Here is a 27871-nt window from a genome sequence, read left to right on the forward strand (position 1 = left end):
GCGCTAACTTTCCATAAATATGGGCCTAAGTCTTTCTCAAAAAAAATTCTGATCACTTCAAGGAAAGTGTCCTACTGTGGAAAAGTGTGCACCAACAGACGTGTAGCCGACCTCTTGGAGAGGAAGCCTATGGTGTACTCAGCCTAGCCCCATAAACACAAGGCCTGTCTCCTACTGAAGAAACCTTCTGTGGGTCGAGCCAGCCCTGAGACCTCGTGGTGCACACTTAACCCCCTGCAGAGACAGATGGTTTCTTTGAGGATGCAGCTCTCTTTTCAAATCATGGCGCTTCCCTAAGAGTCAGAGCATGAGTTTCAGTGTCCACACACAATCAGCATCTTTGTACATACAGGAGTCTGGTGTGTGTTTCAGGGTCCACACACAATCAACATCTTTGTACATACAGGAGTCTGGCGTGTGTATATCAGGGTCCACACACAATCAACATCTTTGTACATACAGGAGTCTGGTGCATGTGTTTCAGGGTCCACACACAATCAGCATCTTTGTACATAAAGGAGTCTGGCGCGTGTGTATTAGGATCCACACACAATCAACATCTCTGTACATACAGGAGTCTAACATGTGTTTCAGGGTCCACACACAATCAGCATCTTTGTACATACTGGAGTCTAGCGTGTGTTTTAGGATCCACCCACAATCGTCATCTTTGTACATATAAGAGTTTGGCGCATGTTTTAGGATCCACACACAATTAACATCTTTGTACATACAGAAGTCTGGTGCATGTGTTTCAGGGTCCACACACAATCAGCATCTTTTTGCCTACAGGAGTCTGGCATGTGTTTAGGAGCCACACACAATCAACATCTTAGTTCATACAGGAGTCTGGTTCATGTGTTTCAGGGTCCACACACAATCAGCATCTTTGTACATACAGGAGTCTGGTGCGTGTTTTAGGAGCCACACACAATCAGCATCTTTGTACATACAGGAGTTTGGCGCATGTGTTTCAGGATCCACACACAACCGTCATCTTTGTACATACAGGAGTCTGGTGCATGTGTTTCAGGGGCCACGCACAATCAACATCTTTGTACATACAGGAGTCTGGTGCGTGTTTTAGGAGCCACACACAATCAGCATCTTTGTACATACAGGAGTCTGGTGCATGTGTTTCAGGGGGCCGCACACAATCAACATCTTTGTACATACAGGGGTCTGGTTCGTGTTTAGGAGCCACACACAATCATCTTCTTTGTACATACAGGAGTCTGGCGTGTGTTTTATGATTCACACACAATCAACATCTTTGTACATACATGAGTCTGGCATGTTTTTCAGTGTCCACACACAATCAGCAGCTTTGTACATACAGGAGTCTGGTGCGTTTTTTATGATCCACACTCAATCAACATCTTTGTACATACAGGAGTCTGGTGGGTGTTTCAGGGTCCACACACAATCAGCATCTTTGTACATACAGGAGTCTGGCGTGTGTTTTAGGGTCCACACACAATCATCATCTTTGTACATACAGGAGTCTGGCATGTGTTTTAGGATCCAGTCACAATCAACATCTCTGTATATACAGGAGTCTGGTGCGTGTTTTAGGAGCCACACATAATCAGCATCTTTGTACATACAGGAGTCTGGCATGTGTTTTAGGATCCACACACAATCAATATCTTTGTACATACAGGAGTCTGGCGTGTTTTAGGAGCCACACACAATCAACATCTTAGTTCATACAGGAGTCTGGTTCATGTGTTTTTCAGGATCCACACACAATCAGCATCTTTGTACATACAGGAGTCTGGTGTGTGTTTCAGGGTCCACACACAATCAACATCTTTGTACATACAGGAGTCTGGCGTGTGTATATCAGGGTCCACACACAATCAACATCTTTGTACATACAGGAGTCTGGTGCATGTGTTTCAGGGTCCACACACAATCAGCATCTTTGTACATACAGGAGTCTGGTGCATGTGTTTCAGGGGGCCACACACAATCAACATCTTTGTACATACAGGGGTCTGGTTCGTGTTTAGGAGCCACACACAATCATCATCTTTGTACATACAGGAGTCTGGCGTGTGTTTTATGATCCACACACAATCAACATCTTTGTACATACATGAGTCTGGCATGTTTTTCAGTGTCCACACACAATCAGCATCTTTGTACATACAGGAGTCTGGTGCATGTGTTTCAGGGGCCACACACAATCAACATCTTTGTACATACAGGAGTCTGGCGTGTGTTTTAGGATCCAGACACAATCAACATCTTTGTACATACAGGAGTCTGCTGCGTGTTTTAGGATCCACACACAATCAACATCTTTTTGCCTACAGGAGTCTGGCGTGTGTTTTAGGGTCCACACACAATCGTCATCTTTGTACATACAGGAGTCTGGCGTGTGTTTTAGGATCCAGACACAATCAGCATCTTTGTACATACAGGAGTCTGGTGCGTGTTTTAGGATCCACACACAATCAACATCTTTTTGCCTACAGGAGTCTGGCGTGTGTTTTAGGGTCCACACACAATCATCATCTTTGTACATACAGGAGTCTGGCGTGTGTTTTAGGATCCAGACACAATCAGCATCTTTGTACATACAGGAGTCTGGTGCGTGTTTTAGGGTCCACAAACAATTGTCATCTTTGTACATGCAGGAGTCTGGCATGTGTTTTATGGTCCACACACAATCGTCATCTTTGTACATACAGGAGTCTGGCGTGTGTTTTATGATCCACACACAATCAACATCTTTGTACATACATGAGTCTGGCATGTTTTTCAGTGTCCACACACAATCAGCATCTTTGTACATACAGGAGTCTGGTGCATGTGTTTCAGGGGCCACACACAATCGTCATCTTTGTACATACAGGAGTCTGGCGTGTGTTTTAGGATCCAGACACAATCAGCATCTTTGTACATACAGGAGTCTGGTGCGTGTTTTAGGATCCACACACAATCAACATCTTTTTGCCTACAGGAGTCTGGCGTGTGTTTTAGGGTCCACACACAATCGTCATCTTTGTACATACAGGAGTCTGGCGTGTGTTTTAGGATCCAGACACAATCAGCATCTTTGTACATACAGGAGTCTGGTGCGTGTTTTAGGGTCCACACACAATTGTCATCTTTGTACATGCAGGAGTCTGGCATGTGTTTTATGGTCCACACACAATCGTCATCTTTGTACATATAGGAGTCTGGTGCTTGTGTTTCAGGGTCCAATCAATCAATCAGTCAATTTTTGTAAAGCGCAGCTACTCACACGTGAGGGTCTCAAGGAGCTGGGGGCGAACTGTGCTGGAACTGTCCCTTTCTATGTACTGCATACCTCTGGTGTACTATTGGAAGTGCTCACTGGAGAAGCACGGCCATTCTCCCCGTAAATGCACTACAGATTGCTAGAGAAGTGTCCAAACTTAGTGCATGCAAATCGTTGCATGTTCTGTCCCGTTTGTGTCCTGCAGGTCCCTGGAGACGTGTCTGTCTGGTTCTATTTTGTGCACGGCATATATCTGGTTTGTAAAGTGCCTCTGCTCTCATCCATTCTGTTCAGACCATCGCGGACATGACCCTACTGTTCCGTTTGGTGCGGTGCAGAACTCTAAAAAGTGTTGGCTCTGTCCTATTAATGTGCTACAGTTGTAGAGGCAGCCACGGGTGGGTTTGTCTCATTAAATGTACGGCAGATCTCTTTAGACGTCCGATAAAATCCAATCAACATCTTTGTAGATATATAGTCTGGCTGTCTTTTCAGAGTGTGCCCTCATTTCTCTATTGTCCAATCTGTCAGTTTCACACCAGAGCAGTGCAGTAGGAGTCAGCCGGTGTGTTTCAAGGTTTGCTCTTTAATGGCCCTTTTTTGGAGTCACACAGTGTGTTTCAGATTGTACATTTGTTTTACTATTTTCTAGGTGTCCAGCACTGATTCACAGTGCAGTGGCAGCAACCTTCTGCTTAAATGTGGATATTTCTTAAAGGCCACATCCCCACAATGAGACATTCAGATCTCACACATTTTCTTTGCGTAATGCTTCCCTACACTTTATTCTGTACTGAGTAAAGGTAAGTTTACGCCTCACGTTGACTTGATACTTTATCACTGTAACCTTCTGTCAGGTACACTCAGTCACTTGCTTCCTTCCTGTGCCGTCTCTACCCCAGGCATGCCCAACTCATCCGGCCTTCTGGCACGCCGCAACATTATCTCCAGCACTGATGCCATTGTGGTATCGCGTATAAAGCAGGCGGGTGCCATTCCCCTGGGCGTAACTAACTGCAGTGAGCTGTGCATGTGGTACGAGTCCAGCAACAATGTGTACGGCAGAACCAGGAACCCATACAACACCCAGAGGATTGTGGGAGGCAGTTCCGGTGAGTATTGACTCCAGAAAATGAATGTGCATACCAAGTGAATGGTGGGAACAACTCTGGGCAGTGTGTTCTAATGAGAGGGAATGCACACACCTGAGGGAAGGTGGGAGGCAGTAGGGATGAATATGTACTCCAGACAAATAATGCACTCGCCTGGGGTGAGGTGGGATGCAGCAGGGGTGCAAAACTGCTGCCCTGTGTTTTGCTTTCCACTAATGACCGAGCTGACAAAAACCCCTGGAATGCACTTCTTAGTTCAAAGAAGACATTTATTATTTCACTAAGCAAGGTTCCTAAAAGGAGATGAGCATGTTGAAAGCTCATGTTTAAAAATAGTCGAGGCAATGACTGGAAAACATACCAAAATGATTCTCCACTGCAATATACACAGCAAATATATGTATCTATATTATAATGCACGGCAAATAATGAATAAAAAATGCATCACTGTAGGGACTGTCAGGTGCTTCATCTTTCTCATGCCAGCAAGTCGATGACCCCGTTCGACTGAGAGAAAGAGAGGTCTCCGCCCTCACGGGAACTCTGTATAGGCATTCGACGTCTGAATCCTGATTGAGGCCACTCCAACCATCACTGTCGCACTGGGTCTGTTTATATCTTAAAAAACCAAGGGAATTTTCTGGAAAAAACCCTAATTTCGCGATTCAAACATGCTGGCTAGTTTAGGTATGCTTTGAAAATAACACGTTGGGGTTTGGCCACAATCCCAAGATGTCAAAACAAGGCTGTTCCCTGCTGTCTGAGTACATCCTTATCACCCAAAGCCCTTGGTGAGAAACAGCACGAAAACAAGGCAGAATGCACAGTTTACAATGTGGAAAATTAGGGGCAGTCTTTAACATGGCAGTGTCTAATGCTGCGATAAAGTCAATAGGCAGAATTAATCTAAGGCTAAACTGAAAAAAAATGTAGTCTGTAAGTGGTGAACACTGGACAGCTAATCCAAGTGCAAAATGGTCCAACACCAAGTCAGTGGTCCAAACACATATTTCACTACACCCTGTTTCTCATCTACCATTTCCTGCTAAAGTTCTGGAAAAACACTTGAATATTACCTTATCTAAATTTGTAGAGGAAATAATGTGCTGGACTCAGCCCAATTTCGTTTTAGACTAAATCATACCACAGAGTCCGCATTGGTGGGATGCAGACCAAATGAGGTTTATCTTAGACAATGGTGGAAAAGCTGCTATGCTTTTTCTAGACTTATCATCAGCTTTTGACACTGTCAATCATGAGATCTGGATTGCGCGTTTGGCAGGTGCTGGTATTAGAGGCTCAGCTTTAGAGTTGCTTTGTTCTTCTCTGTCTCAAAGAGAACATCCGGTGGCCCTGGGTAAAGTGGTCTCTAAATCCATTGCACTACCATGTGGGGTGCCTCAAGAATCACCATTGAGTTCTTCTTTGTTTAATATCTGTGTGGCCCACCGGACGAAGCTGATTTAATCTTTTGGCTTCATCCCAGTAGCACATGCAGACAACACTCAGCTTTTTGTGTCTATTTCAAGCAACACAGAAGAGACGGCCACTGCTGTAATAGTTGTATGAGCGCTACAGGGAAATAGATGAACATAAACAGTTTTATGCTTAATTCAGCAAAGACTGAAGTGTTGTTTTTTTTTTTGTTAAAAGCTCACCATCCTTAAACCAATCTTGTTGGCCTCAAGAACTGGGTCCCCTCCCTACTCCAGTATCTTCTTTCAAGAATCTGGGAGTAATCTCTGCCTTTTAATGCCTAAATAAATAAACTTACCTCATCTTGTGTTTTATTATTCTGTAAGATCAGGAAGATCTTCCTGCACATACCTTTTGATCTGCAAAAAGAGGTGGTAACAGCCTTCGTTTTATCAAGGCTTGATTACTGCAATGCCCTATATGTTTTCATTCATCAGCTTTCCTTGCAAAACTTGCAGTACATTCAAAATGCGGCAGAGAGACTGTTGAAGAACATTCCCAAGTTCCAGTCAATCTCAGGGACACTGCGAGAGCTGCATTGGTTGGCAATAAAGAAACAAGTCAGATTTAGGGCTCATTGCCTTGCCCACCAAGAGCGATATGGAGCTGCCCTAAACTTTCTGAAGAACAATCTCACTTGTACACCCCAGAAGGCTACTTCGTTCTACTAATGCTCGCCTAATAAATGTGCAAAAAATCAGAAGATCCAAATTGGGGGCAGAAGTTTTATCTACGCTACATCACGACGATGGAACAGTTCAGCGGTTCAACTGAGAAGCATATCCAATCTATTATCCTTTAGAAAACTTCTCACGACGGTGCTTTACTAGCTCTGGAAAGTAAGTAGTGATTCTTGTCTTAGGTAGGTTAGGATTCAGTCAGCCCAGTAACCTAGAAATAAGATGCTTTTGGCATTCATGCGCTATAGAAGAAGATATCAATATACACTCCAGACAAAGAACGCACACACCTGGGGCAAGGAGGCAGCAGAGGTGAATATATACTCCAGACGAAGAATGCACACACCTGGGGGACGGTTAGTGGCAGCAGGGGTGCATATGTACTCCAGAAAAGAATGCACACACCTGGGGGAAGGTGGGAGGCAGCAGAGGTGAATATATACTCCAGACGAAGAATGGGCACACCTGGGGGACGGTTAGTGGCAGCAGAGGTGAATATGTACCCCAGACGAAGAATGCACACACCTGGGGGAAGGTGGGAGGCAGCAGAGGTGAATATACACTCCAGACGAAGAATGCGCACACCTGGGGGACGGTTGGTGGCAGCAGGGGTGCATATGTACTCCAGACAAAGAATGCGCACACCTGGAGGAAAGTGAGAGACAGCAGAGGTGAATATATACTCCAGAAAAGAATGCACACACCTGGGGGAAAGTGGGAGGCAGCGGAGGTGAATATATACTCCAGACGAAGAATGCGCACACCTGGGGGAAGGTGGGAGGCAGCAGGGGTGAATATATACTCCAGACGAAGAATGCGCACACCTGGGGGACAGTTAGTGGCAGCAGGGGTGAATATATACTCCAGAAAAGAATGCACACACCTGGGGAAGGTGGGAGGCAGCAGGGGTGAATATATACTCCAGACAAAGAATACACACATGTAGAGGAAGGTGTGGGGCAGTAGTGGTGCATATGTACTCCAGACAATGAATGCACACACCTAGGATAAGGTGGAAGGCAGCATAGGCAAATATCTACTCCAAAGAATGCACACACCTGCAGGATGGCGGGAGCCAGCTGGGGTGAATATATACTCCAGACAAAGAATGGACACAACTTGGGGAAGGCTGGTGGCGGCAGGGGTGAATAGATACTCCAGGGAAAGAATGCACACACCTCAGGGAAGTTGAATATCTACTCCATGCAAAAATTGCACACGCCATGGTGTAGATGGAAGGCAGCAGGGGAGAATATGTACTCAAGACAAAGAATGCAATCAATCAATCAATCATTATACTTGTAAAGCGCACTAGATACCCGTGAGGGTCTCAAGGCGCTGGGAGGGGGGGTGGGGTGCTGCTACTGCTCGAAGAGCCAGGTCTTGAGGTGTCTTCTGAAGGTGAGCGGGTCTTGGATCTTTCTTAGGTTGGTAGGGAGCGTGTTCCAGGTCTTGACGGCGAGGTAGGAGAAGGATCTGCCACCAGAGGTTTTTCGTTGGATGCAGGGGACGGCGGTGAGGGCGAGGTTGGAGGAGCGGAGCTGTCGGTGGGGGTGTAGAAGCTGAGTCTGTTGTTCAGGTAGGATGGCCCCGTGTTGTGGAGTGCTTTGTGTGCGTGGGTGAGGAGCTTGAAGGTGATCCTCTTGTCAACGGGTAGCCAGTGCAAGTCTCTCAGGTGGGGGGTGATTTGGCTGCGGCAGGGTATGTCAAGGATAAGTCGGGCGGAGATGTTTTGGATGCATTGGAGGCGTTGCAGGTGCTTGGACGGGATACTTGCGTAGAGTATGTTGCCTTAGTCGAGCCTGCTGCTGAAGAGCGCCTGTGTTTTTCTTGTTTCAGTTGGGATCCACTTGTAGATCCTGCGGAGCATGCGGAGGGTGTAGTAGCAGAAGGACTAGATGGCGTTGACCTGTTTTGACATGGAGAGGGATGAGTCGAGGATGAAACCAAGGTTGCATGCGTGGTCAGTTGGTGTCGGTGGGGTACCCAGCGAGGTTGGCCACCACAAGTCGTCACAGGCGGAGGGGGTGGGCCCTGGGATGAGGACCTATAACTTGTCCGAGTTCAGTTTCAAACGGCTGCCTCTCATCCAGTCGGCGACGGCCTTCATACCCTTGTGAAGGTTGGTTTTGGCGGTGTGCGGGTCCTTGGTGAGGGAGAGGATGAGTTGGGTGTCTTCGGCGTAGGAGATGATGTTCAGGTTGTGTTGGCAGGCCACTTGTGGGAGGGGGGCCATGTAAATATTGAACAGCGTCATGCTGAGGGATGAACCCTGGGGTACGCCGCAGATGATGTTGGTGGCTTCGGATTAAAAGGTAGGGAGGCAGTGTAGGAAGTTGGCTCTGTATGCACTATTTCAAAGTAAGGAATAGTATGCACAGAGTCCAAGGGTTCCCCTTAGAGGTAAGATAGTGGCAAAAAGAGATAATTCTAATACTCTATTTTGTGGTAGTGTGGTCGAGCAGTAGGCTTATCAAAGGAGTAGGGTTAAGCATTTGTTGTACACACACAGGCAATAAATGAGGAACACACACTCAGAGACAATTCCAGGCCAATAGGTTTTTGCATAGAAAAATATATTTTCTTAGTTTATTTTAAGAACCACAGGTTCAAGATTTACATGTAAAACTTCAAATGAAAGGTATTGCAGGTAGGTACTTTAGGAACTTTGAATTAGCAAAATAGCATATACAGTTTTTACATAAATCACATAGAGCTATTTTAAAACTAGACAGTGCAATTTTCAACAGTTCCTGGGGGGAGTAAGAGTTTGTTAATTTTTGCAGGTAAGTAAACCACCTACGGGGTTCAAGTTTGGGTCCAAGGTAGCCCACCGTTGGGGGTTCAGAGCAACCCCAAAGTTTACCACACCAGCAGCTCAGGGCCGGTCAGGTGCAGAGGTCAAAGTGGTGCCCAAAACGCATAGGCTTCAATGGAGAAGGGGGTGCCCCAGTTCCAGTCTGCCAGCACGTAAGTACCTGTGTCTTCAGAGGGCAGCCCAGGGGAGTTTTGTAGGGAACCGGGGGGGGGGGGGGAGGCGGTGACACAAGTCCACACAGAAAGTACACCCTCAGCAGCACGGGGGCGGCCGGGTGCAGTGTGCAAACATGCGACGGGTTCTCAATAGGAATCAATGGGAGACCAAGGGGTCTCTTCAGCAACGCAGGCAGGCAAGGGGGGGGCTCCTCAGGGTAGCCACCACCTGGGCAAGGGAGAGTTTCACCTGGGGGTCGCTCCTGCACTGGAGGTCGGATCCTTAAGGCCCTGGGGGCTGCGGGTGCAGAGTCTCTAACAGGCGTCGGATCTTAGAAGCAGGCAGTCGCGGTCAGGGGGAGCCTCGGGATTCCCTCTGCCGGCGTCGCTGTGGGGGCTCAGGGGGGGCAACTCTGGCTACACACGGTCTCACAGTCGCCTGGGAGTCTTCCCTGAAGTGATTGTTCTCCACAAGTCAAGCCGGGGCGTCGGGTGCAGAGTGTCAAGTGTCACGCTTCCGGCGGGAAACGCAAGTTGTTTCAAAGTTGCTTCCTTGTTGCAAAGTTGCAGTCTTTGGTGAACAGAGCCGCTGTCCTCGGGAGTTCTTGGTCCTTCTAGATGCAGGGCAGTCCTCTGAGGCTTCAGAGGTCGCTGGTCCCTGTGGAAAGCGTCGCTGGAGCAGTGTCTTTAGAAGTGGGGAGACAGGCCGGTAGAGCTGGGGCCAAAGCAGTTGGTGTCTCCATCTTCTCGGCAGGGTTTTTCAGCTTAGCAATCCTCTTCTTCTTAGGTTGCAGGAATCTAGGTTCCGGGGCCCCTAAATACTCAATTTAGGGGTGTGTTTAGGTCTGGGGGTTAGTAGCCAATGGCTACTAGCCCTGAGGGTGGCTACACCCTCTTTGTGCCTCCTCCCTGAGGGGAGGGGGGCACATCCCTAACCCTATTGGGGTAATCCTCCATCTGCAAGATGGAGGATTTGTAAAAGTCAGAGTCACCTCAGCTCAGGACACCGTAGGGGCTGTCCTGACTGGCCAGTGACTCCTCCTTGTTTTTCTCATTATCTCCTCTGGCCTTGCCGCCAAAAGTGGGGCCGTGGCCGGAGGGGGCGGGCAACTCCACTAGCTGGAGTGCCCTGGGGTGCTGTAACAAAGGGGGTGAGCCTTTGAGGCTCACCGCCAGGTGTTACAGTTCCTGCAGGGTGAGGTGTGAAGCACCTCCACCCAGTACAGGCTTTATTACTAGCCACAGAGTGACAAAGGCACTCTCCCCATGTGGCCAGCAACATGTCTGGAGTGTGGCAGGCTGCTAAAACCAGTCAGCCTACACGGGTAGTCGGTTAAGGTTTCAGGGGGCACCTCTAAGGTGACCTCTGGGGTGTATGTTACAATAAAATGCACACTGGCATCAGTGTGCATTTATTGTGCTGAGACGTTTGATACCAAACTTCACAGTTTTCAGTGTAGCCATTATGGTGCTGTGTAGTTCGTGCATGACAGACTCCCAGACCATATACTCTTATGGCTACCCTGCACTTACAATGTCTAAGGTTTTGCTTAGACACTGTAGGGGCATAGTGCTCATGCACTTATGCCCTCACCTATGGTATAGTGTACCCAGCCTTAGGGCTGTAAGGCCTGCTAGAGGGGTGACTTATCTATACCTGTAGGCAGTGTGAGGTTGGCATGGCACCCTCAGGGGAGTGCCATGTCGACTTAGTCTTTTTATCCCCACTAGCACACACAAGCTGGCAAGTGCTGAGTGAGGGGTCCCTAGGGTGGCATAAGATATGCTGCAGCCCTTAGAGACCTTCCCTGGCATCAGGGCCCTTGGTACAAGGGGTACCAGTTACAAGGGACTTACCTGGATGCCAGGGTGTGCAAATTGTGAAAACAAAAGTATAGGTTAGGGAAAGAACACTGGTGCTGGGGCCTGGTTAGCAGGCCTCAGCACACTTTCAAATCAAAACTTAGCATCAGCAAAGGCAAAAAGTCAGGGGGTAACCATGCTAAGGAGGCATTTCCTTACACAACCTTCCCCCCCAAACGAAAGAGGATGAGACTAACCTTTCCCAAGAGAGTCTTCATTTTCTAAGTGGAAGAACCTGGAAAGGCTATCTGCATTGGCATGGGCAGTCCCAGGTCTGTGTTCCACTATAAAGTCCATTCCCTGTAGGGAGATGGACCACCTCAACAGTTTTGGATTTTCACCTTTCATTTGCATCAGCCATCTGAGAGGTCTGTGGTCAGTCTGAACTACAAAGTGAGTACCAAAGAGGTATTGGGGACTAAGACCACTGGGCTAGCCCAGGGGCCGTCCGAGTGCTCAATGACTCCCAATTCCAGCATCTTGTGGACTTCCACCTTGATGCTTTCCTTAACTTGGTCAGACTGCCTGAATATTTTGTTTTCGACAGGCATGCTGTCTCCTGTGTCCACATCATGGGTACACAGGTGTGTCTGACCAGGGGTTAGGGAAAAGAGCTCAGCAAACTGTTGTAGGACCTTCCTACAGTCAGATTGCTGTTGGCCAGATAGGGTGTCTGAATAGATCACTCCATCAACTGAGCCATCTTTAGGGTCTGTGGAGAGGAGATCAGGTATGGTCTCAGCTTCTTCAGGGACCAAACCATAGCAAAGGCCTCCCTCTCAATAGCACTCCAACGCTGCTCCCTGGGGAGTAACCTCCTGCTAATGAAAGCAACAGGCTGGTCAAGGCCATCATAATTTGTTTGGGACAAAACTGCCCCTATCCCATGTTCAGAGGCATCTGTCTGCACAATTAACTGCTTGGAGTAATCTGGAGCTTTTAGAACTGGTGCTGTGCACATTGCTTGTTTCAGGGTGTCAAAGGCCTGTTGGCATTCTACAGTCCAGTTTACCTTCTTGGGCATTTTCTTGGAGGTAAGTTCTGTGAGGGCTGTCACTATGGATCCATATCCCTTCACAAACCTCCTATAGTACCCAGTCAAGCCAAGGAATGCCCTGACTTGAGTCTGGGTTTTTGGAGCTGCCCAGTCCAGGATAGTCTGGATCTTAGGCTGGAGTGGCTGAACTTGGCCTCCACCTACAAGGTGTCCCAAGTAAACCACAGTTCCCTGCCCTATCTGGCATTTGGGTGCCTTGATAGAGAGGCCTGCTGATTGCAGAGCCTTCAAAACCTTCTTCAGGTGGACCAGGTGATCCTGCCAGCTGGAGCTAAAGACAGCAATGTCGTCAAGTAAGCTGTACTAAAGGACTCCAAGCCAGCAAGGACTTGATTCACCAACCTTTAGAAGGTGGCATGGACATTCTTTAAACCAAAGGGCATAACAGTGAACTGATAATGCCCATCAGATGTGGAGAATGCTGTCTTTTCTTTTGCTCCTGGTGCCATTTTGATTTGCCAGTACCCTGCTGTTAAGTCAAAGGTACTTAAGACTTTGGCAGCACCTAATTTGTCAATCAGTTCATCAGCCCTTGGAATGGGATGGGCATCTGTCTTGGTGACAGAATTAAGTCCTCTGTAGTCCACACAAAACCTCATCTCTCTCTTTCCATCTTTGGTGTGAGATTTGGGGACTAAGACCACTGGGCTAGCCCAGGGGCCGTCCGAGTGCTCAATGACTCCCAATTCCAGCATCTTGTGGACTTCCACCTTGATGCTTTCCTTAACTTGGTCAGACTGCCTGAATATTTTGTTTTCGACAGGCATGCTGTCTCCTGTGTCCACATCATGGGTACACAGGTGTGTCTGACCAGGGGTTAGGGAAAAGAGCTCAGCAAACTGTTGTAGGACCTTCCTACAGTCAGATTGCTGTTGGCCAGATAGGGTGTCTGAATAGATCACTCCATCAACTGAGCCATCTTTAGGGTCTGTGGAGAGGAGATCAGGGAGAGGTTCACTCTCAGCTTCCTGGTCCTCATCTATTACCATCAACAGATTCACATAAGCCCTGTCATGGAAGAGCTTGAGGCGGTTCACATGGATCACCCTCTTGGGGGTCCTGCTAGTGCCTAGGCCCACCAGGTAGGTGACCTGACTCTTCTTTTCTAGCACTGGGTAAGGGCCACTCCATCTGTTCTGAAGTGCCCTGGGAGCCGCAGGATCCAAAACCCGGACTTTCTGCTCTGTTTGGAAGTCATACCAAAACTTCTGGAGCTGTTGGCTGGCCTCAAGGTTTTTGCTTGCCTTTTCCATGCACTCTGCCATCCTTGAACGTAGGCCAAGTACATAGTCCACTATATCTTGCTTAGGCTCATGAAGAGGTCTCTCCCAGCCTTCTTTCACAAAAGCTAGTGGTCCCCTTACAGGGTGGCCAAACAGAAGTTCAAAGGGGGAAAACCCAATTCCCTTCTGAGGCACCTCTCTGTAAGCGAAAAGCAGACATGGCAAGAGGACATCCCATCTCCTTTTGAGTTTTTCAGGGAGCCCCATGATCATGCCTTTCAATGTTTTGTTGAATCTCTCAACAAGACTATTGGTTTGTGGATGGTATGGTGTGGTGAATTTGTAAGTCACCCCACACTCATTCCACATGTGTTTAAGGTATGCTGACATAAAGTTGGTACCTCTGTCAGACACCACCTCCTTAGGAAAACCCATTCTGGTAAAAATACCAATGAGTGCCTTGGCTACTGCAGGGGCAGTAGCCGACCTAAGGGGAATTGCTTCAGGGTATCTAGTAGCATGATCCACTACTACTAGTATGTACAGGTTCCCTGAGGCTGTGGGAGGTTCAAGTGGACCCACTATGTCCACACCCACTCTTTCAAAGGGGACCCCACCACTGGAAGTGGAATGAGGGGGGCCTTTGGGTGTCCTCCTGTCTTACCACTGGCTTGACAGGTGGCACAGGAGACACACAACTCCTTGACCTTCTGGGACATGTTGGGCCAATAGAAGTGGTTGACTAGTCTATCCCACGTCTTGGTCTGTCCCAAATGCCCAGCAAGAGGAATATCATGAGCTAAGGTCAGAATGAACTCCCTAAACTCCTGAGGCACTACCACTCTCCTAGTGGCACCAGGTTTGGGATCTCTTGCCTCAGTGTAAAGGAGTCCATCTTCCCAATAGACCCTATTTGTTCCTGTTTTCTTTCCATTGGACTCTTCAGCAGCTTGCTGCCTAAGGCCTTCAAGAGAGGGACAGGTTTCTTGCCCCTTACACAACTGTCCCCTTGAGGGTCCCCCTGGGCCTAGGAGCTCAACCTGATAAGGTCCTAACTCCAGAGGCTCAGTTCCCTCAGAGGGCAGAACATCTTCCTGAGAAGAGAGGTTCTCTTTTTCTTGTTGTGTTGCAACTGGCTCCCCAGTTGTCTTTCATTTCCTCTTGGAGGGTTGGGCCCTTTTTCCAGGCTCCAACACCACTTTTTCACCCTGAGCCTTTTCACCCTGTGCCCTTGTCTTGACACACACCAGTTCAGGGATACCCAGCATGGCTGCATGGGTTTTCAGTTCTACCTCAGCCCATGCTGAGGACTCCAGGTCATTTCCAAGCAAACAGTCTACAGGGATATTTGTGGAAAACCACCACCTGTTTCAGGCCATTGACCCCTCCCCACTCTAAAGTTACCATGGCCATGGGATGTACTTTAGTCTGATTGTCAGCGTTGGTGACTGGATAAGTTTGTCCAGCCAGGTATTGAACAGGGGAAACCAGTTTCTCTGTCACCATGGTGACACTGGCACCTGTATCCCTCAGGCCTTCTACACTTGTCCCATTAATTAAGAGCTGTTGCCTGTATTTTTGCATGTTAGGGGGCCAGGCAGCCAGTGTGGCTAAATCCTCCCTGCCCTCAGAGACTAATGTAGCTTCAGTGTGACACCTGATTTGCTCTGGGCACACTGTTGATCCCACTTGGAGACTAGCCATTCCAGTGTTAGCTGGAGTAGAGTTAGAAGTGGAATTTTTCTTGGGACAGGCCTTGTCTCCAGTTTGGTGTCCAGGCTGATTACAGCTACGACACCAGGCCTTTTTGGGATCAAAGTTTTTACCCTTCTACCCAAAATTGGATTGTGAAGAGGCTCTGGGCCCACCCTCCTGTGCAGGTTTTTGGGGGCCTGTAGAAGACTCTTTACTATTTTTCCCTTTGGATGTCTCAACATTCTTCCCCTGGGGAGGCTTTGTGACCCCTTTCTTTTGGTCACACCCTGTGGAAGTCTTGGTCATCCTAATCATCCTAGTCTTGACCCAATGGTCCGCCTTCTTTCCCAATTCTTGGGGAGAAATTGGTCCTAGGTCTACCAGATGCTGATGCAGTTTATCACTTGAACAATAACTTAATAGGTGTTCTTTCACAAATAAATTGTACAGCCCATCATAATCATTTACACCACTGCCTTGAACCCAACCATCCAGTGTTTTTACTGAGTAGTCCACAAAATCAACCCAGGTCTGGTTCGAGGATTTTTGAGCCCCCCTGAACCTAATTCTATACTCCTCAGTGGAGAATCCAAAGCCCTCAATCAGGGTAGCCTTCATGAGGTCATAGGATTCTGCATCTTTTCCAGAGAGTGTGAGGAGTCTATCCCTACACTTTCCAGTGAACATTTCCCAAAGGAGAGCACCCCAGTGAGATCTGTTTACTTTTCTGGTTGCACAAGCCCTCTCAAAAGCTGTGAACCATTTGGTGATGTCATCACCATCTTCATATTTAGTTACAATCCCTTTAGGGACTTTCAACATGTCAGGAGAATCTCTGACCCTATTTATGTTGCTGCCACCATGGATGGGACCTAAGCCCATCTCTTGTCTTTCCCTTTCTATGGCTAGGAGCTGTCTCTCTAAAGCCAATCTTTTGGCCATCCTGGCTAGCAGGAGGTCATCTTCACTGAGGCTATCCTCTGTGACTCCAGAGGTGCTGGACTCTCCTGTGAGGGAAACAGCATCTCTGACTATCACAGTTGGAGACAGGGCTTGAGGGGCCCTGTTCTCCCTAACTAGGACTGGAAGTGGGACTTCCTCCACATCACTAGTTTCTTCCTCTATGAGGTGATCCTCAGAGGGGTTGTCTTTGGCAAACTCTGCCAAAAGCTCCTGGAGCTGTAGTTTGGTAGGGTTTAAACCAGCTTTAATATTTTTTTAATTTGCAGAGAGACCTTAACTCCCTCATTCTAAGATGGAGGTAAGGTGTGAGGTCGAGTTCCATCACACTCTCTTCTGCATTAGACATTATGTTTCTAAGAGTTGGAATGCTTTTTTTAAGAATCTAAAACTATCTCTAGAACTTAATTCAAACTTTCACAAAACTTTTAAACTCTAAAAGAAATGCTAACAGGGGCTAACATAAGGCCCTAGCAGGACTTTTAAAAATTTAGAAAAATAGCTCAAATTGCAAAAATCAGTTTCTAATGACAATTTTTGGAATTTAGTCGTGTGATCAGGTATTGGCTGAGTAGTCCAGCAAATGCAAAGTCTTGTACCCCACCGCTGAGCCACCAATGTAGGAAGTTGGCTCTGTATGCACTATTTCAAAGTAAGGAATAGTATGCACAAAGTCTAAGGGTTCCCCTTAGAGGTAAGATAGTGGCAAAAAGAGATAATTCTAATGCTCTATTTTGTGGTAGTGTGGTCGAGCAGTAGGCTTATCAAAGGAGTAGTGTTAAGCATTTGTTGTACACACACAGGCAATAAATGAGGAACACATACTCAGAGACAATTCCAGGCCAATAGGTTTTTGTATAGAAAAATATATTTTCTTAGTTTATTTTAAGAACCACAGGTTCAAGATTTACATGTAATACTTCAAATGAAAGGTATTGCAGGTAGGTACTTTAGGAACTTTGAATTAGCAAAATAGCATATACAGTTTTCACATAAATCACATATAGCTATTTTAAAACTAGACACAGTGCAATTTTCAACAGTTCCTGGGGGGAGTAAGAGTTTGTTAGTTTTGGCAGGTAAGTAAACCACCTACGGGGTTCAAGTTTGGGTCCAAGGTAGCCCACCGTTGGGGGTTCAGAGCAACCCCAAAGTTACCACACCAGCAGCTCAGGGCCGGTCAGGTGCAGAGGTCAAAGTGGTGCCCAAAACGCATAGGCTTCAATGGAGAAGGGGGTGCCCCGGTTCCAGTCTGCCAGCAGGTAAGTACCCGCGTCTTCGGAGGGCAGACCGGGGGGGGTTTTGTAGGGCACCGGGGGGTCACAAGTCCACACAGAAAGTACACCCTCAGCAGCATGGGGCGGCCGGGTGCAGTGTGCAAACACACGTCGGGTTCTCAATAGGAATCAATTGGAGACCAAGGGGTCTCTTCAGCGATGCAGGCAGGCAAGGGGGGGGCTCCTCGGGGTAGCCACCACCTGGGCAAGGGAGAGGGCCACCTGGGGGTCGCTCCTGCACTGAAGGTTGGATCCTTCAGGCCCTGGGGGCTGCGGGTGCAGAGTCTCTAACAGGCGTCGGATCTTAGAAGCAGGCAGTCGCGGTCAGGGGGAGCCTCGGGATTCCCTCTGCAGGCGTCGCTGTGGGGGCTCAGTGGGGGCAACTCTGGCTACTCACGGTCTCGCAGTCGCCGGGGAGTCCTCCCTGAAGTGATTGTTCTCCACAAGTCGAGCCGGGGGCGTCGGGTGCAGATTGTCAAGTCTCACGCTTCCGGCGGGAAATGCAAGTTGTTTCAAAGTTGCTTCTTTGTTGCAAAGTTGCAGTCTTTGGTGAACAGAGCCGCTGTCCTCTGGAGTTCTTGGTCCTTCTAGATGCAGGTCAGTCCTCTGAGGCTTCAGAGGTCGCTGGTCCCTGTGGAAAGCGTCGCTGGAGCAGTGTCTTTAGAAGTGGGGAGACAGGCCGGTAGAGCTGGGGCCAAAGCAGTTGGTGTCTCTGTCTTCTCTGCAGGGTTTTTCAGCTTAGCAGTCCTCTTCTTCTTAGGTTGCAGGAATCTAGTTGCCTAGGTTCTGGGGCCCCTAAATACTCAATTTAGGGGTGTGTTTAGGTCTGGGGGGGTTAGTAGCCAATGGCTACTAGCCCCGAGGGTGGCTGCACCCTCTTTGTGCCTCCTCCCTGAGGGGAGGGGGCACATCTCTAATCCTATTGGGGGAATCCTCCATCTGAAAGATGGAGGATTTGTAAAAGTCAGAGTAACCTCAGCTCAGGACACCTTAGGGGCTGTCCTGACTGGCCAGTGACTCCTCCTTGTTTTTCTCATTATCTCCTCCGGCCTTGCCGCCAAAAGTGGGGTCGTGGCCGGAGGAGGTGGGCAACTCCACTAGCTGGAGTGTCCTGGGGTGCTGTAACAAAGGGGGTGAGCCTTTGAGGCTCACCGCCAGGTGTTACAGTTCCTGCAGGGGGAGTTGAGAATCACCTCTACCCAGTACAGGCTTTGTTCCTGGCCACGTATGTTACAATAAAATGTACACTGGCATCAGTGTGCATTTATTGTGCTGAGAAGTTTGATACCAAACTTCCCAGTTTTCAGTGTAGCCATTATGGTGCTGTGGAGTTCGTGTATGACAGACTCCCAGACCATATACTCTTACAGCTACCCTGCCCTTACAATGTCTAAGGTTTTGCTTAGACACTGTAGGGGCATAGTGCTCATGCACTTGTGCCCTCACCTATGGTATAGTGCACCCTGCCTTAGGGCTGTAAGGCCTGCTAGAGGGGTGACTTATCTATACCTGTAGGCAGTGTAAGGTTGGCATGGCACCCTGAGGGGAGTGCCATGCCGACTTAGTATTTTTATCCCCACTAGCACACACAAGCTGGCAAGCAGTGTGTCTGTGCTGAGTGGGGGGTCCCCAGGGTGGCATAAGATATGCTGCAGCCCTTAGAGACCTTCCCTGGCATCAGGGCCCTTGGTACGAGTTACAAAGGACTTACTTGGATGCCAGGGTGTGCCAATTGTGGAAACAAAAGTACAGGTTAGGGAAAGAACACTGGTGCTGGGGCCTGGTTAGCAGGCCTCAGCACACTTTCAAATCAAAACTTAGCATCAGCAAAGGCAAAAAGTCAGGGGGTAACCATGCCAAGGAGGCATTTCCTTACAGGTGGACTCTCTGGGTTCTGCCGGAGAGGAAGGATGTGGTTCAGTGGAGGGCTTTCTCTTGGATCCCAGCTTCGTGGAGGCGGATTTTCAGAGCGTGGTGGCAGACTGTGTCGAAGGCGGCTGACAGGTCTAGGAGGATGAGGGCTGATGTTTTGCCATTGTCGAGTTGCGCACATCTGGGGGGGAGGTGGGAGGCAGCAGGGGTGAATATATACTTCAGACAAAGAATGGACACACCTTGGGGAAGGCTGGTGGCGGCAGGGGTGAATATGTACTCCGGACAAAGTATACACACACCAAGGCGAAGGTTGGAGGCCTCAGGGTTGAATATGTACTCCAGATGAAGAATGCACATACATGGGGGAAGGAAAGTGGGAGGCAGCAGGGGGGATATTTACTCCACAAAAAGAATGCACAGACTTAGAGTAAGTTGGGAGGCAGCAGGGTTGAAAACTTACTCCAGAAAAATAATGTACCCCTAGGGGAAAGATGGTGGGAGGCTACAGTGGTGCATATGTACTCCAGACAAAGAATGCGTACACCTGGGGGACAGTTGGTGGTAGCAGGGGAGCATATGTACTCCAGACAAAGAATGCGCATACCTGGGGGACGGTTAGTGGCAGCATGGGTGCATATGTACTCCAGACAAAGAATGCGCACACCTGAGGGACGGTTGGTGGCAGCAGGGGTGCATATGTACTCTAAAGAATGCGCACACCTGGGGGACGGTTGGTGGCAGCAGGGGTGCATATGTACTCCAGACAAAGAATGTGCACACCTGGGGGACGGTTGGTGGCAGCCGGGGTGCATATGTACTCCAGACAAAGAATGCGCACACCTGAGGGACGGTTGGTGGCAGCCAGGGTGCATATGTACTCCAGACAAAGAATGCGCACACCTGAGGGACGGTTGGTGGCAGCAGGGGTGCATATGTACTCCAGACAAAGAATGCGCACACCTGGGGGACTGTTGGTGGCAGCAGGGGTGCATATGTACTCCAGACAAAGAATGCGCACACCTGGGGGACGGTTAGTTGCAGGAGGGGTGCATATGTACTCCAGACAAAGAATGCGCACACCTGGGGGAAGGTGGGGGGCAGCAGGGGTGCTTTATACTCCAGACAATGAATGCACACACCCGGGGGAAGGTGGTAGGCAGCAAGGGTGAATAAGTACTCCATACAAAGAATGCGCACACCTGGGGGACGGTTGGTGGCAGCACAGGTGCATATGTACTCCAGACAAAGAATGCGCACACCTGGGGGACGGTTGGTGGCAGCAGGGGTGAATAAGTACTCCATACAAAGAATGCGCACACCTGGGGGACGGTTGGTGGCAGCACAGGTGCATATGTACTCCGGACAGAGAATGCACACACCTGGGGAAGGTGGGAGGCAGCAGGGGTGCATATGTACTCCAGACAAAGAATGCGCACACCTGAGGGACGGTTGTTGGCAGCCGGGGTGCATATGTACCCCAGACAAAGATTGCACACTAACAGGTAATGGCACGTGTCAGCTCTACTCAGTGTGTACTTGAGATAAGGAACCCCACAAAATCCTGGGTATCGTGGAGTTGAGGACAATGTGTGCTCAGACAAGGGGCCCTTACAAGACCCAGATGATCGTCAGAGAGATGAGTGTGTCCTGATGCCAGGCAATCTACACAAAATTCTGATAATCGCAGTGACCATCAGAGGGTGGTCTGTGGTTCCTTGGGAGGATTCCATGCCACACCCGGGCATGGTGGGATGACACTCACAAATTCAGAGCCTCCTGCTTGGCACAGTGTATAGTGTATGCTCACCTCAACACATACAGCAGTCAGAGGCTCATGTGACTGAGGCTCCGTGAGTTTCCTTCTAAGTCCAGGAATTTTCACACCAGCCGGGGGAGTTTGCTAAGTGGATCAAGTGAGATTACATTCTGAGGATCATAAGGGACCCCTCACTCTCTGGAGGTGGTAGGAAGCAGCTTTGCTAACACTAAGCAGCTCACTGATTGCTGTAACATACCAGAGATCATTGGAGGCAGTGATGGGACGGTGTCCGGGGGGGGGTCTCAAGGCTTTGTGGGGAGAGTAGCATGTGTGAGGTGCTTCTTTCTTAGAAGTTATAAGAAAGGAGAGGGTGCTACGGAAAAAAAAACTTCATGGCAGCTAGAAAAGAAATTGCATTGAACTCATTTGGTTTCCAGGTCAAAGAGTTTCTGGTGGTGCACCCCGACCCCAAGCCCTTCTCAGATGTTCTTATTACTTGGGCCAGGCCCCCCAAAGTATATTATCCTGGCTACGGGCCTGGCATGGATTGGCACAGATGAGAGCTGGCTCATCATCAGTGGATATTTGATAATAATAAATGTTGCGCCCAAAGTTTTGTTCAGAACCTACAGGCGGCACCATCAAAGGTCTGGTTGCTGAATACCAAGACCCCCTACCTGATTCCATCTCATGCCACCACCAGACAGTCCCTCCTCTTTACCTCACCCATGCAGGTCCTTTCTCAGGCCTGCTTTTCACCTTTGCCAGTTCTTTAGTTTCTTCTCTTCCTCCTTTTGTGATTTTCCCCTCCCCAGCTCTAAATCAAAGAAAAATAGGTGCAGGTCCCCAAAAAATGAGTGCCGCTGCGCCTCACCTGCAGCTACCGGCTGAAATTAAGCACTTCCTGGACCGGAGACAACTAGAACTGGTATTTGAATGGTGGGTTACACTGCTTCTGAACTGGTTGCCAGGCTGGAGAAGGCCAGATGTGAAAGCTGAGTAAGCAGGTGGTCATATGTTGGCTCTCAAGCAGAAGCATGTTTAATTCTCTTACCAGGGATATTTGTTTGTGCTTTCCCCCGATCCGACTGGTTGGGGGTGAAAAGGGACCATGTATACTAATATTAATGCCCCCGCGGGCCAGGAAGTCGGGATTTGCAGTTATGGGACCTGTGAATAGAAACACCGGTCTATTTCACATCATAGCCACACCTTCTTTCCAAGAATCAAGGACATGTTCTTCCCCCATTCCAGCTTCTCTGCACTGTACTCTCCTGCTGCTGCAGACCTTGACTATGGCTCTCTGAACAGTCCACCAAACTCTAAGAAGACTCCACCAGCAGCTAGAGGAGCTTCCTGGGTTAAAATGTATTCTTTACAATTCAAAAGATTTTTACTTTTGGCGACGGCTTATAAGATTGACCCTTGTTCAATGTGTCCACATGAGGCACCTTACCTCCCACATCTGGCAGAGTCCGGCTTGAGATAGTCTTTGGTTGGAGTTCATCGTACAACCGTATCTGAATATGTGAGCACTCCCAACCCACCACACCATCCTTATTCTAACTAGGGTGGTTAAAGTATTTATGAGAGGCCTGTTTCATAATTCTCCATCTATCAAAGGCCCCACCAGCCTTCTAACCCAGTACCATGCAAGGAGTGCTAATAACAGAAAACATTGAGCCAGTTGTTGACGGCTTGCAAAGGTGCTGCTGGAGAAAAATCTCCGGTTCCAGACTGACGCCTGGGGGAAATTCTAAGGTAAGGAATCTTCAACTAGATATTGTCTCTACCAGAAAAGCCATTCCCAAAGGTAAGTAACTTGTCCAACTGCCTTCTTGTTCGCGATTGCATTCGCAGGTTGGTAGTGGGGTAGATCCTAGAAGGGATTTTGTGCCGCAGTAGAGAATCGATTACCTGCTTGTTGAGTGGGAGGCACAGCCTGGCTGCTTTGTTTCATACTCTTTGTAGTTCGTGTTTTGGTGGCCATGCACGTGGTTTTGCAATTGTCCAATGTCAAACTACTTTGATCCTCGGCCCTAATGAAAAAGGACTAGTGTGTTGTCTCTATATATCTCAAAGCAATGGGTTAATCTTTCAAACAGCACCATATAGGGTTTGAATATTGAGAGTTGTTAGGAAGAAAGATGTCTCAGTAGTCATGGGGCGCCGGAGAGTAAACAGTGCAACTTGGATGGAAGAATGAATACCAGGTGAATGGAAGCAATAGTGTGTGGACCACTGTAGATTTAGTGAGAAGTACAGGACACGTAGGAGGTGAACAAGGCATGACAAAAACATTTTACAAGATAGACTAGTGCAGGATGTTGAGGAACTCATTGTATACAATTTTCTATCCCACACACATGGCAGATGGATAGAGAACTAATGAGGGGTCGGGCAGTGCAATGTGTGGGTAAGCAACTGGTGTGGTGAAGTGTCTAATGAGGGGATATGATGAGGTGTTGGAATAGGGCCTCTTGGAAGCTTTAGGGATATTATGACACGCACCATGTGTACAAAACAGGGATCAAATGCTACCCACGGTCTGGGATTGGTCCCCAGGGAGAGAAACATTACATGTGTGTTGCTTAATGCAGCGTTCTCGCACACTGCTGTTTGCGTTCACTGACTGACAACGCTCCCTTCTTGTCCTACAGGTGGCGAGGGCTGTATCCTGGGAGCAGCCGGATCAGTTATTGGAGTGGGTTCTGATATCGGGGGAAGTATTCGGATGCCTGCCTTCTTCAATGGCGTCTTTGGACACAAACCCACTACAGGTAGAACTGGACCTGGGAAGGGAGGGCGCAAACATACTGCAGAGACAATGAGGACTGGAGGGTGTGAACTAAATGCAGATGCATCTTGGTAATAGTCTTACTGGGAGCACACATACTGCAGACATCATGCATTCTGGTGATAGTCTTACTGGGAGCACACATACTGCAGACATCATGCATCTTGGTAATAGTCTTACTGGGAGCACACATACTGCAGACATCATGCATCTTGGTAATAGACTTACTGGGAGCACACATATTGCAGATATCATGCATCTTGGTAATAGTCTTACTGGGGGCACACATCCTGCAGACATCATGCATCTTGGTATTAGTCTTACTGGGGGCTCACATACTGCAGACATCATGCATTCTGGTAATAGTCTTACTGGGGGCACACATCCTGCAGACATCATGCATCTTGGTAATAGACTTACTGGGGGCTCACATACTGCAGACATCATGCATTCTGGTAATAGACTTACTGGGGGCACACATCCTGCAGACATCATGCATTTTGGTAATAGACTTACTGGGGGCACACATACTGCAGACATCATGCATCTTGGTAATAGTCTTACTGGGGGCACACATACTGCAGACATCATGCATCTTGGTAATAGTCTTACTGGGGGCACACATACTGCAGACATCATGCATCTTGGTCATAGACTTACTGGGAGCACACATACTGCAGACACCATGCATCTTGGTAATAGACTTACTGGGAGCACACATACTGCAGACATCATGCATTCTGGTAATAGACTTACTGGGAGCACACATATTGCAGACATCATGCATCTTGGTAATAGACTTACTGGGGGCACCCATACTGCAGACATCATGCATCTTGGTAATAGACTTACTGGGGGCACACATACTGCAGACATCATGCATTCTGGTAATAGACTTACTGGGAGCACACATACTGCAGACATCATGCATCTTGGTAATAGACTTACTTGGAGCACACATACTGCAGACATCATGCATTCTGGTAATAGACTTACTGGGGGCACACATACTGCAGACATCATGCATCTTGGTAATAGTCTTACTGGGGGCACACATACTGCAGACATCATGCATCTTGGTAATAGACTTACTGGGGGCACACATACTGCAGACATCATGCATTCTGGTAATAGTCTTACTGGGGGCACACATACTGCAGACATCATGCATTCTGGTGATAGTCTTACTGGGAGCACACATACTGCAGACATCATGCATTCTGGTAATAGACTTACTGGGAGCACACATATTGCAGACATCATGCATCTTGGTAATAGTCTTACTGGGGGCACACATACTGCAGACATCATGCATTCTGGTGATAGTCTTACTGGGAGCACACATACTGCAGACATCATGCATCCTGGTAATAGACTTACTGGGAGCACACATACTGCAGACATCATGCATCTTGGTAGTAGACTTACTGGGGGCACACATACTGCAGACATCATGCATTCTGGTAATAGACTTACTGGGGGCACACATACTGCAGACATCATGCATCTTGGTAATAGACTTACTGGGAGCACACATACTGCAGACATCATGCATTCTGGTAATAGACTTACTGGAGGCACACTTACTGCAGACATCATGCATCTTGGTAATAGACTTACTGGGGGCACACATACTGCAGACATCATGCATTTTGGTAATAGACTTACTGGGGGCACACATACTGCAGACATCATGGGGACTGGAGGGTGTAAACTAATTACAGGTGCAACTTGGTAATAGACTTACTGGGGGCACCCATACTGCAGACATCATGGGGACTGGAGGGTGTAAACTAATTACAGGTGCATCTTGGTAATAGACTTAGTGGGGGCACACATACTGCAGACATCATGGGGACTGCAGGGGTGTGAACTAAATGCAGGTGCAGCTTGGTAATAGACTTACTACCCGCCACTGCTGAAGCGATGCTGATGTTTGCCTCCCACTCCATTATTAGAATTCGTTGCGAATGTGTGCGCTGGACGAAACAGAAACCTTCTGGTAAAAGGCTTCTGTTTGATGAACGGTGTTTGAGAGAAAGAACTGTGTACATTACGTACAAAACCTGTAACTCTGAGGGTGCTGCGTGAAGTGCCTTTTCTGAATGTGTTCTACTGCTGTCATAGTTCATTTCCCCCGTATATTGAGTTTGTCTGTTAAATATGAATTCTAGCCCCTTTAACTATCAGTGAAGAACATGGCCTAGCACAGCTTCCAGCAGTGTCTAATCTAAACAAATGCTATTAACTTTCCAAACGTTTAGAAGAATACAACATGCAAAAGCATATACACCTTATTCTGTGATTTATTCAGTACTTCATTTAAAGGTTTTCTCTTATTAAGTAATGCCACTTTTGGACATCACTGAATAATTGAAGTATTTGGTTCTTTCCACATAACTCGCTTGAAGGTACCTTACATAGCGCTCTGAAGGAGCCTCAATAGCAGAATGACATGCCACAAAACACTACAATAAGTGCAAACATTACAGGGTTCTGGTGCTGTGCTGGGCACTGAAAACATTAATCTGTGCAAAGCAGATGTTCCATATGATGTGTACTCTCGACTCAGCCTGTGTGTTACTCCATTCTTGTCCTAAACGCCACATAAAACAGGACATTGCACTGTCCACCCTCCACACACACGACTAACTTAATTATTCTTCTCTTAGTTGTAACAGATGTCCTTTAGTTATGTGTCGTGGTCCTAACCAGGAGAACATTCTTAAGTGGCATTCATGCCCATGAGGTTGTCTTCTTTCCAAAGCGTTCGCTCACCCCACGGTGTCCACATGCTTGCAGTTTGTGAAGGTTCCTCAGGCTTTGGAGGGGCAGACGCCTGTCTGTGTGGTCTGCAAAGCAGATGGTTCAGGACGTTCCCTCACTGCAGACCCTGTGCACTGGACGTGTGTTTCAGAGCTGATCATCAGGCTGGATAGGCCATACTAAGAAATGTTTTTGATTTGAAAGTTTGATAAATTGCTAGCTTCCCTTTAGATCTCTGTTTGAAAAGCTTCAGTCTTGACAAAAGTGGTTTGCATGTGGGACAGAGTAGTTGTTGATTCTTCTTGTGACATTTTCACACCCACTGCTTTTGACCCATCTACCCTCTAGTCTGTGGTTGAACTTCATTGGTAAACCCTTTGAGAAACTAAATTGATCTGAGTTCAACCTATGGGAAGAGGTTTGTTCTAACTCGGTCTATTGATGTGATCTTGCTTCCAAATTCTTTTGTTTTCGCCTCCCACTGCAGGGGTGTCCCATATACTAAGGGAGGGGCACTACAGCGCTAGCATGACCAGTCAGTAATGAGTAACTTGACGTACTTGTCCTAGATGACTACGACAGCGATGTCTGGCCCTTCTGCACTGCTGTCCGCAGTATGTGTCTACGTTCTTGTACCTAGTGCTGGGGGGAAGGTCCCGATTACTGCGCATAGCACCCAGAAGCGCATCTAGTTTGCAGTGCATGGTGCCGGGGATCGGGTGCAGATTACTGCGCATAGCACCCAGAAGCGCATCTAGTTTGCAGTGCATGGTGCCGGGGATCGGGTGCCGAGTACTGCGCATAGCACTCAGAAGCGCATCTAGTTTGCAGTGCATGGTGCCGGGGATCGGGTGCAGATTACTGCGCATAGCACCCAGAAGCGCATCTAGTTTGCAGTGCATGGTGCCGGGGATCGGGTGCAGATTACTGCGCATAGCACCCAGAGGCGCATCTAGTTTGCAGTGCATGGTGCCGGGGATCGGGTGCCGAGTACTGCGCATAGCACCCAGAAGCGCATCTAGTTTGCAGTGCATGGTGCCGGGGATCGGGTGCAGAGTACTGCGCATAGCACTCAGAAGCGCATCTAGTTTGCAGTGCATGGTGC

At 48.2% G+C, this 27871-nt stretch overlaps 1 protein-coding gene across 2 annotated transcripts in view; it reads left to right on the forward strand.

The window, feature by feature from the left end:
* Positions 1-27871, forward strand: part of FAAH2 (fatty acid amide hydrolase 2) — a 134733-nt gene that overhangs the window by 41919 nt on the left and 64943 nt on the right. For both annotated transcript variants that reach the window (XM_069212158.1, XM_069212159.1), the window contains 2 exons: positions 4156-4365; positions 23864-23983. In XM_069212158.1, the coding sequence (XP_069068259.1) occupies positions 4156-4365; positions 23864-23983 (330 nt within the window). The remainder of the gene's footprint in view (positions 1-4155; positions 4366-23863; positions 23984-27871) is intronic.

The sequence above is a fragment of the Pleurodeles waltl genome, chromosome 10 (genome assembly GCF_031143425.1).
Source record: "Pleurodeles waltl isolate 20211129_DDA chromosome 10, aPleWal1.hap1.20221129, whole genome shotgun sequence".
NCBI classification, from domain to species: Eukaryota; Metazoa; Chordata; class Amphibia; order Caudata; family Salamandridae; genus Pleurodeles; species Pleurodeles waltl.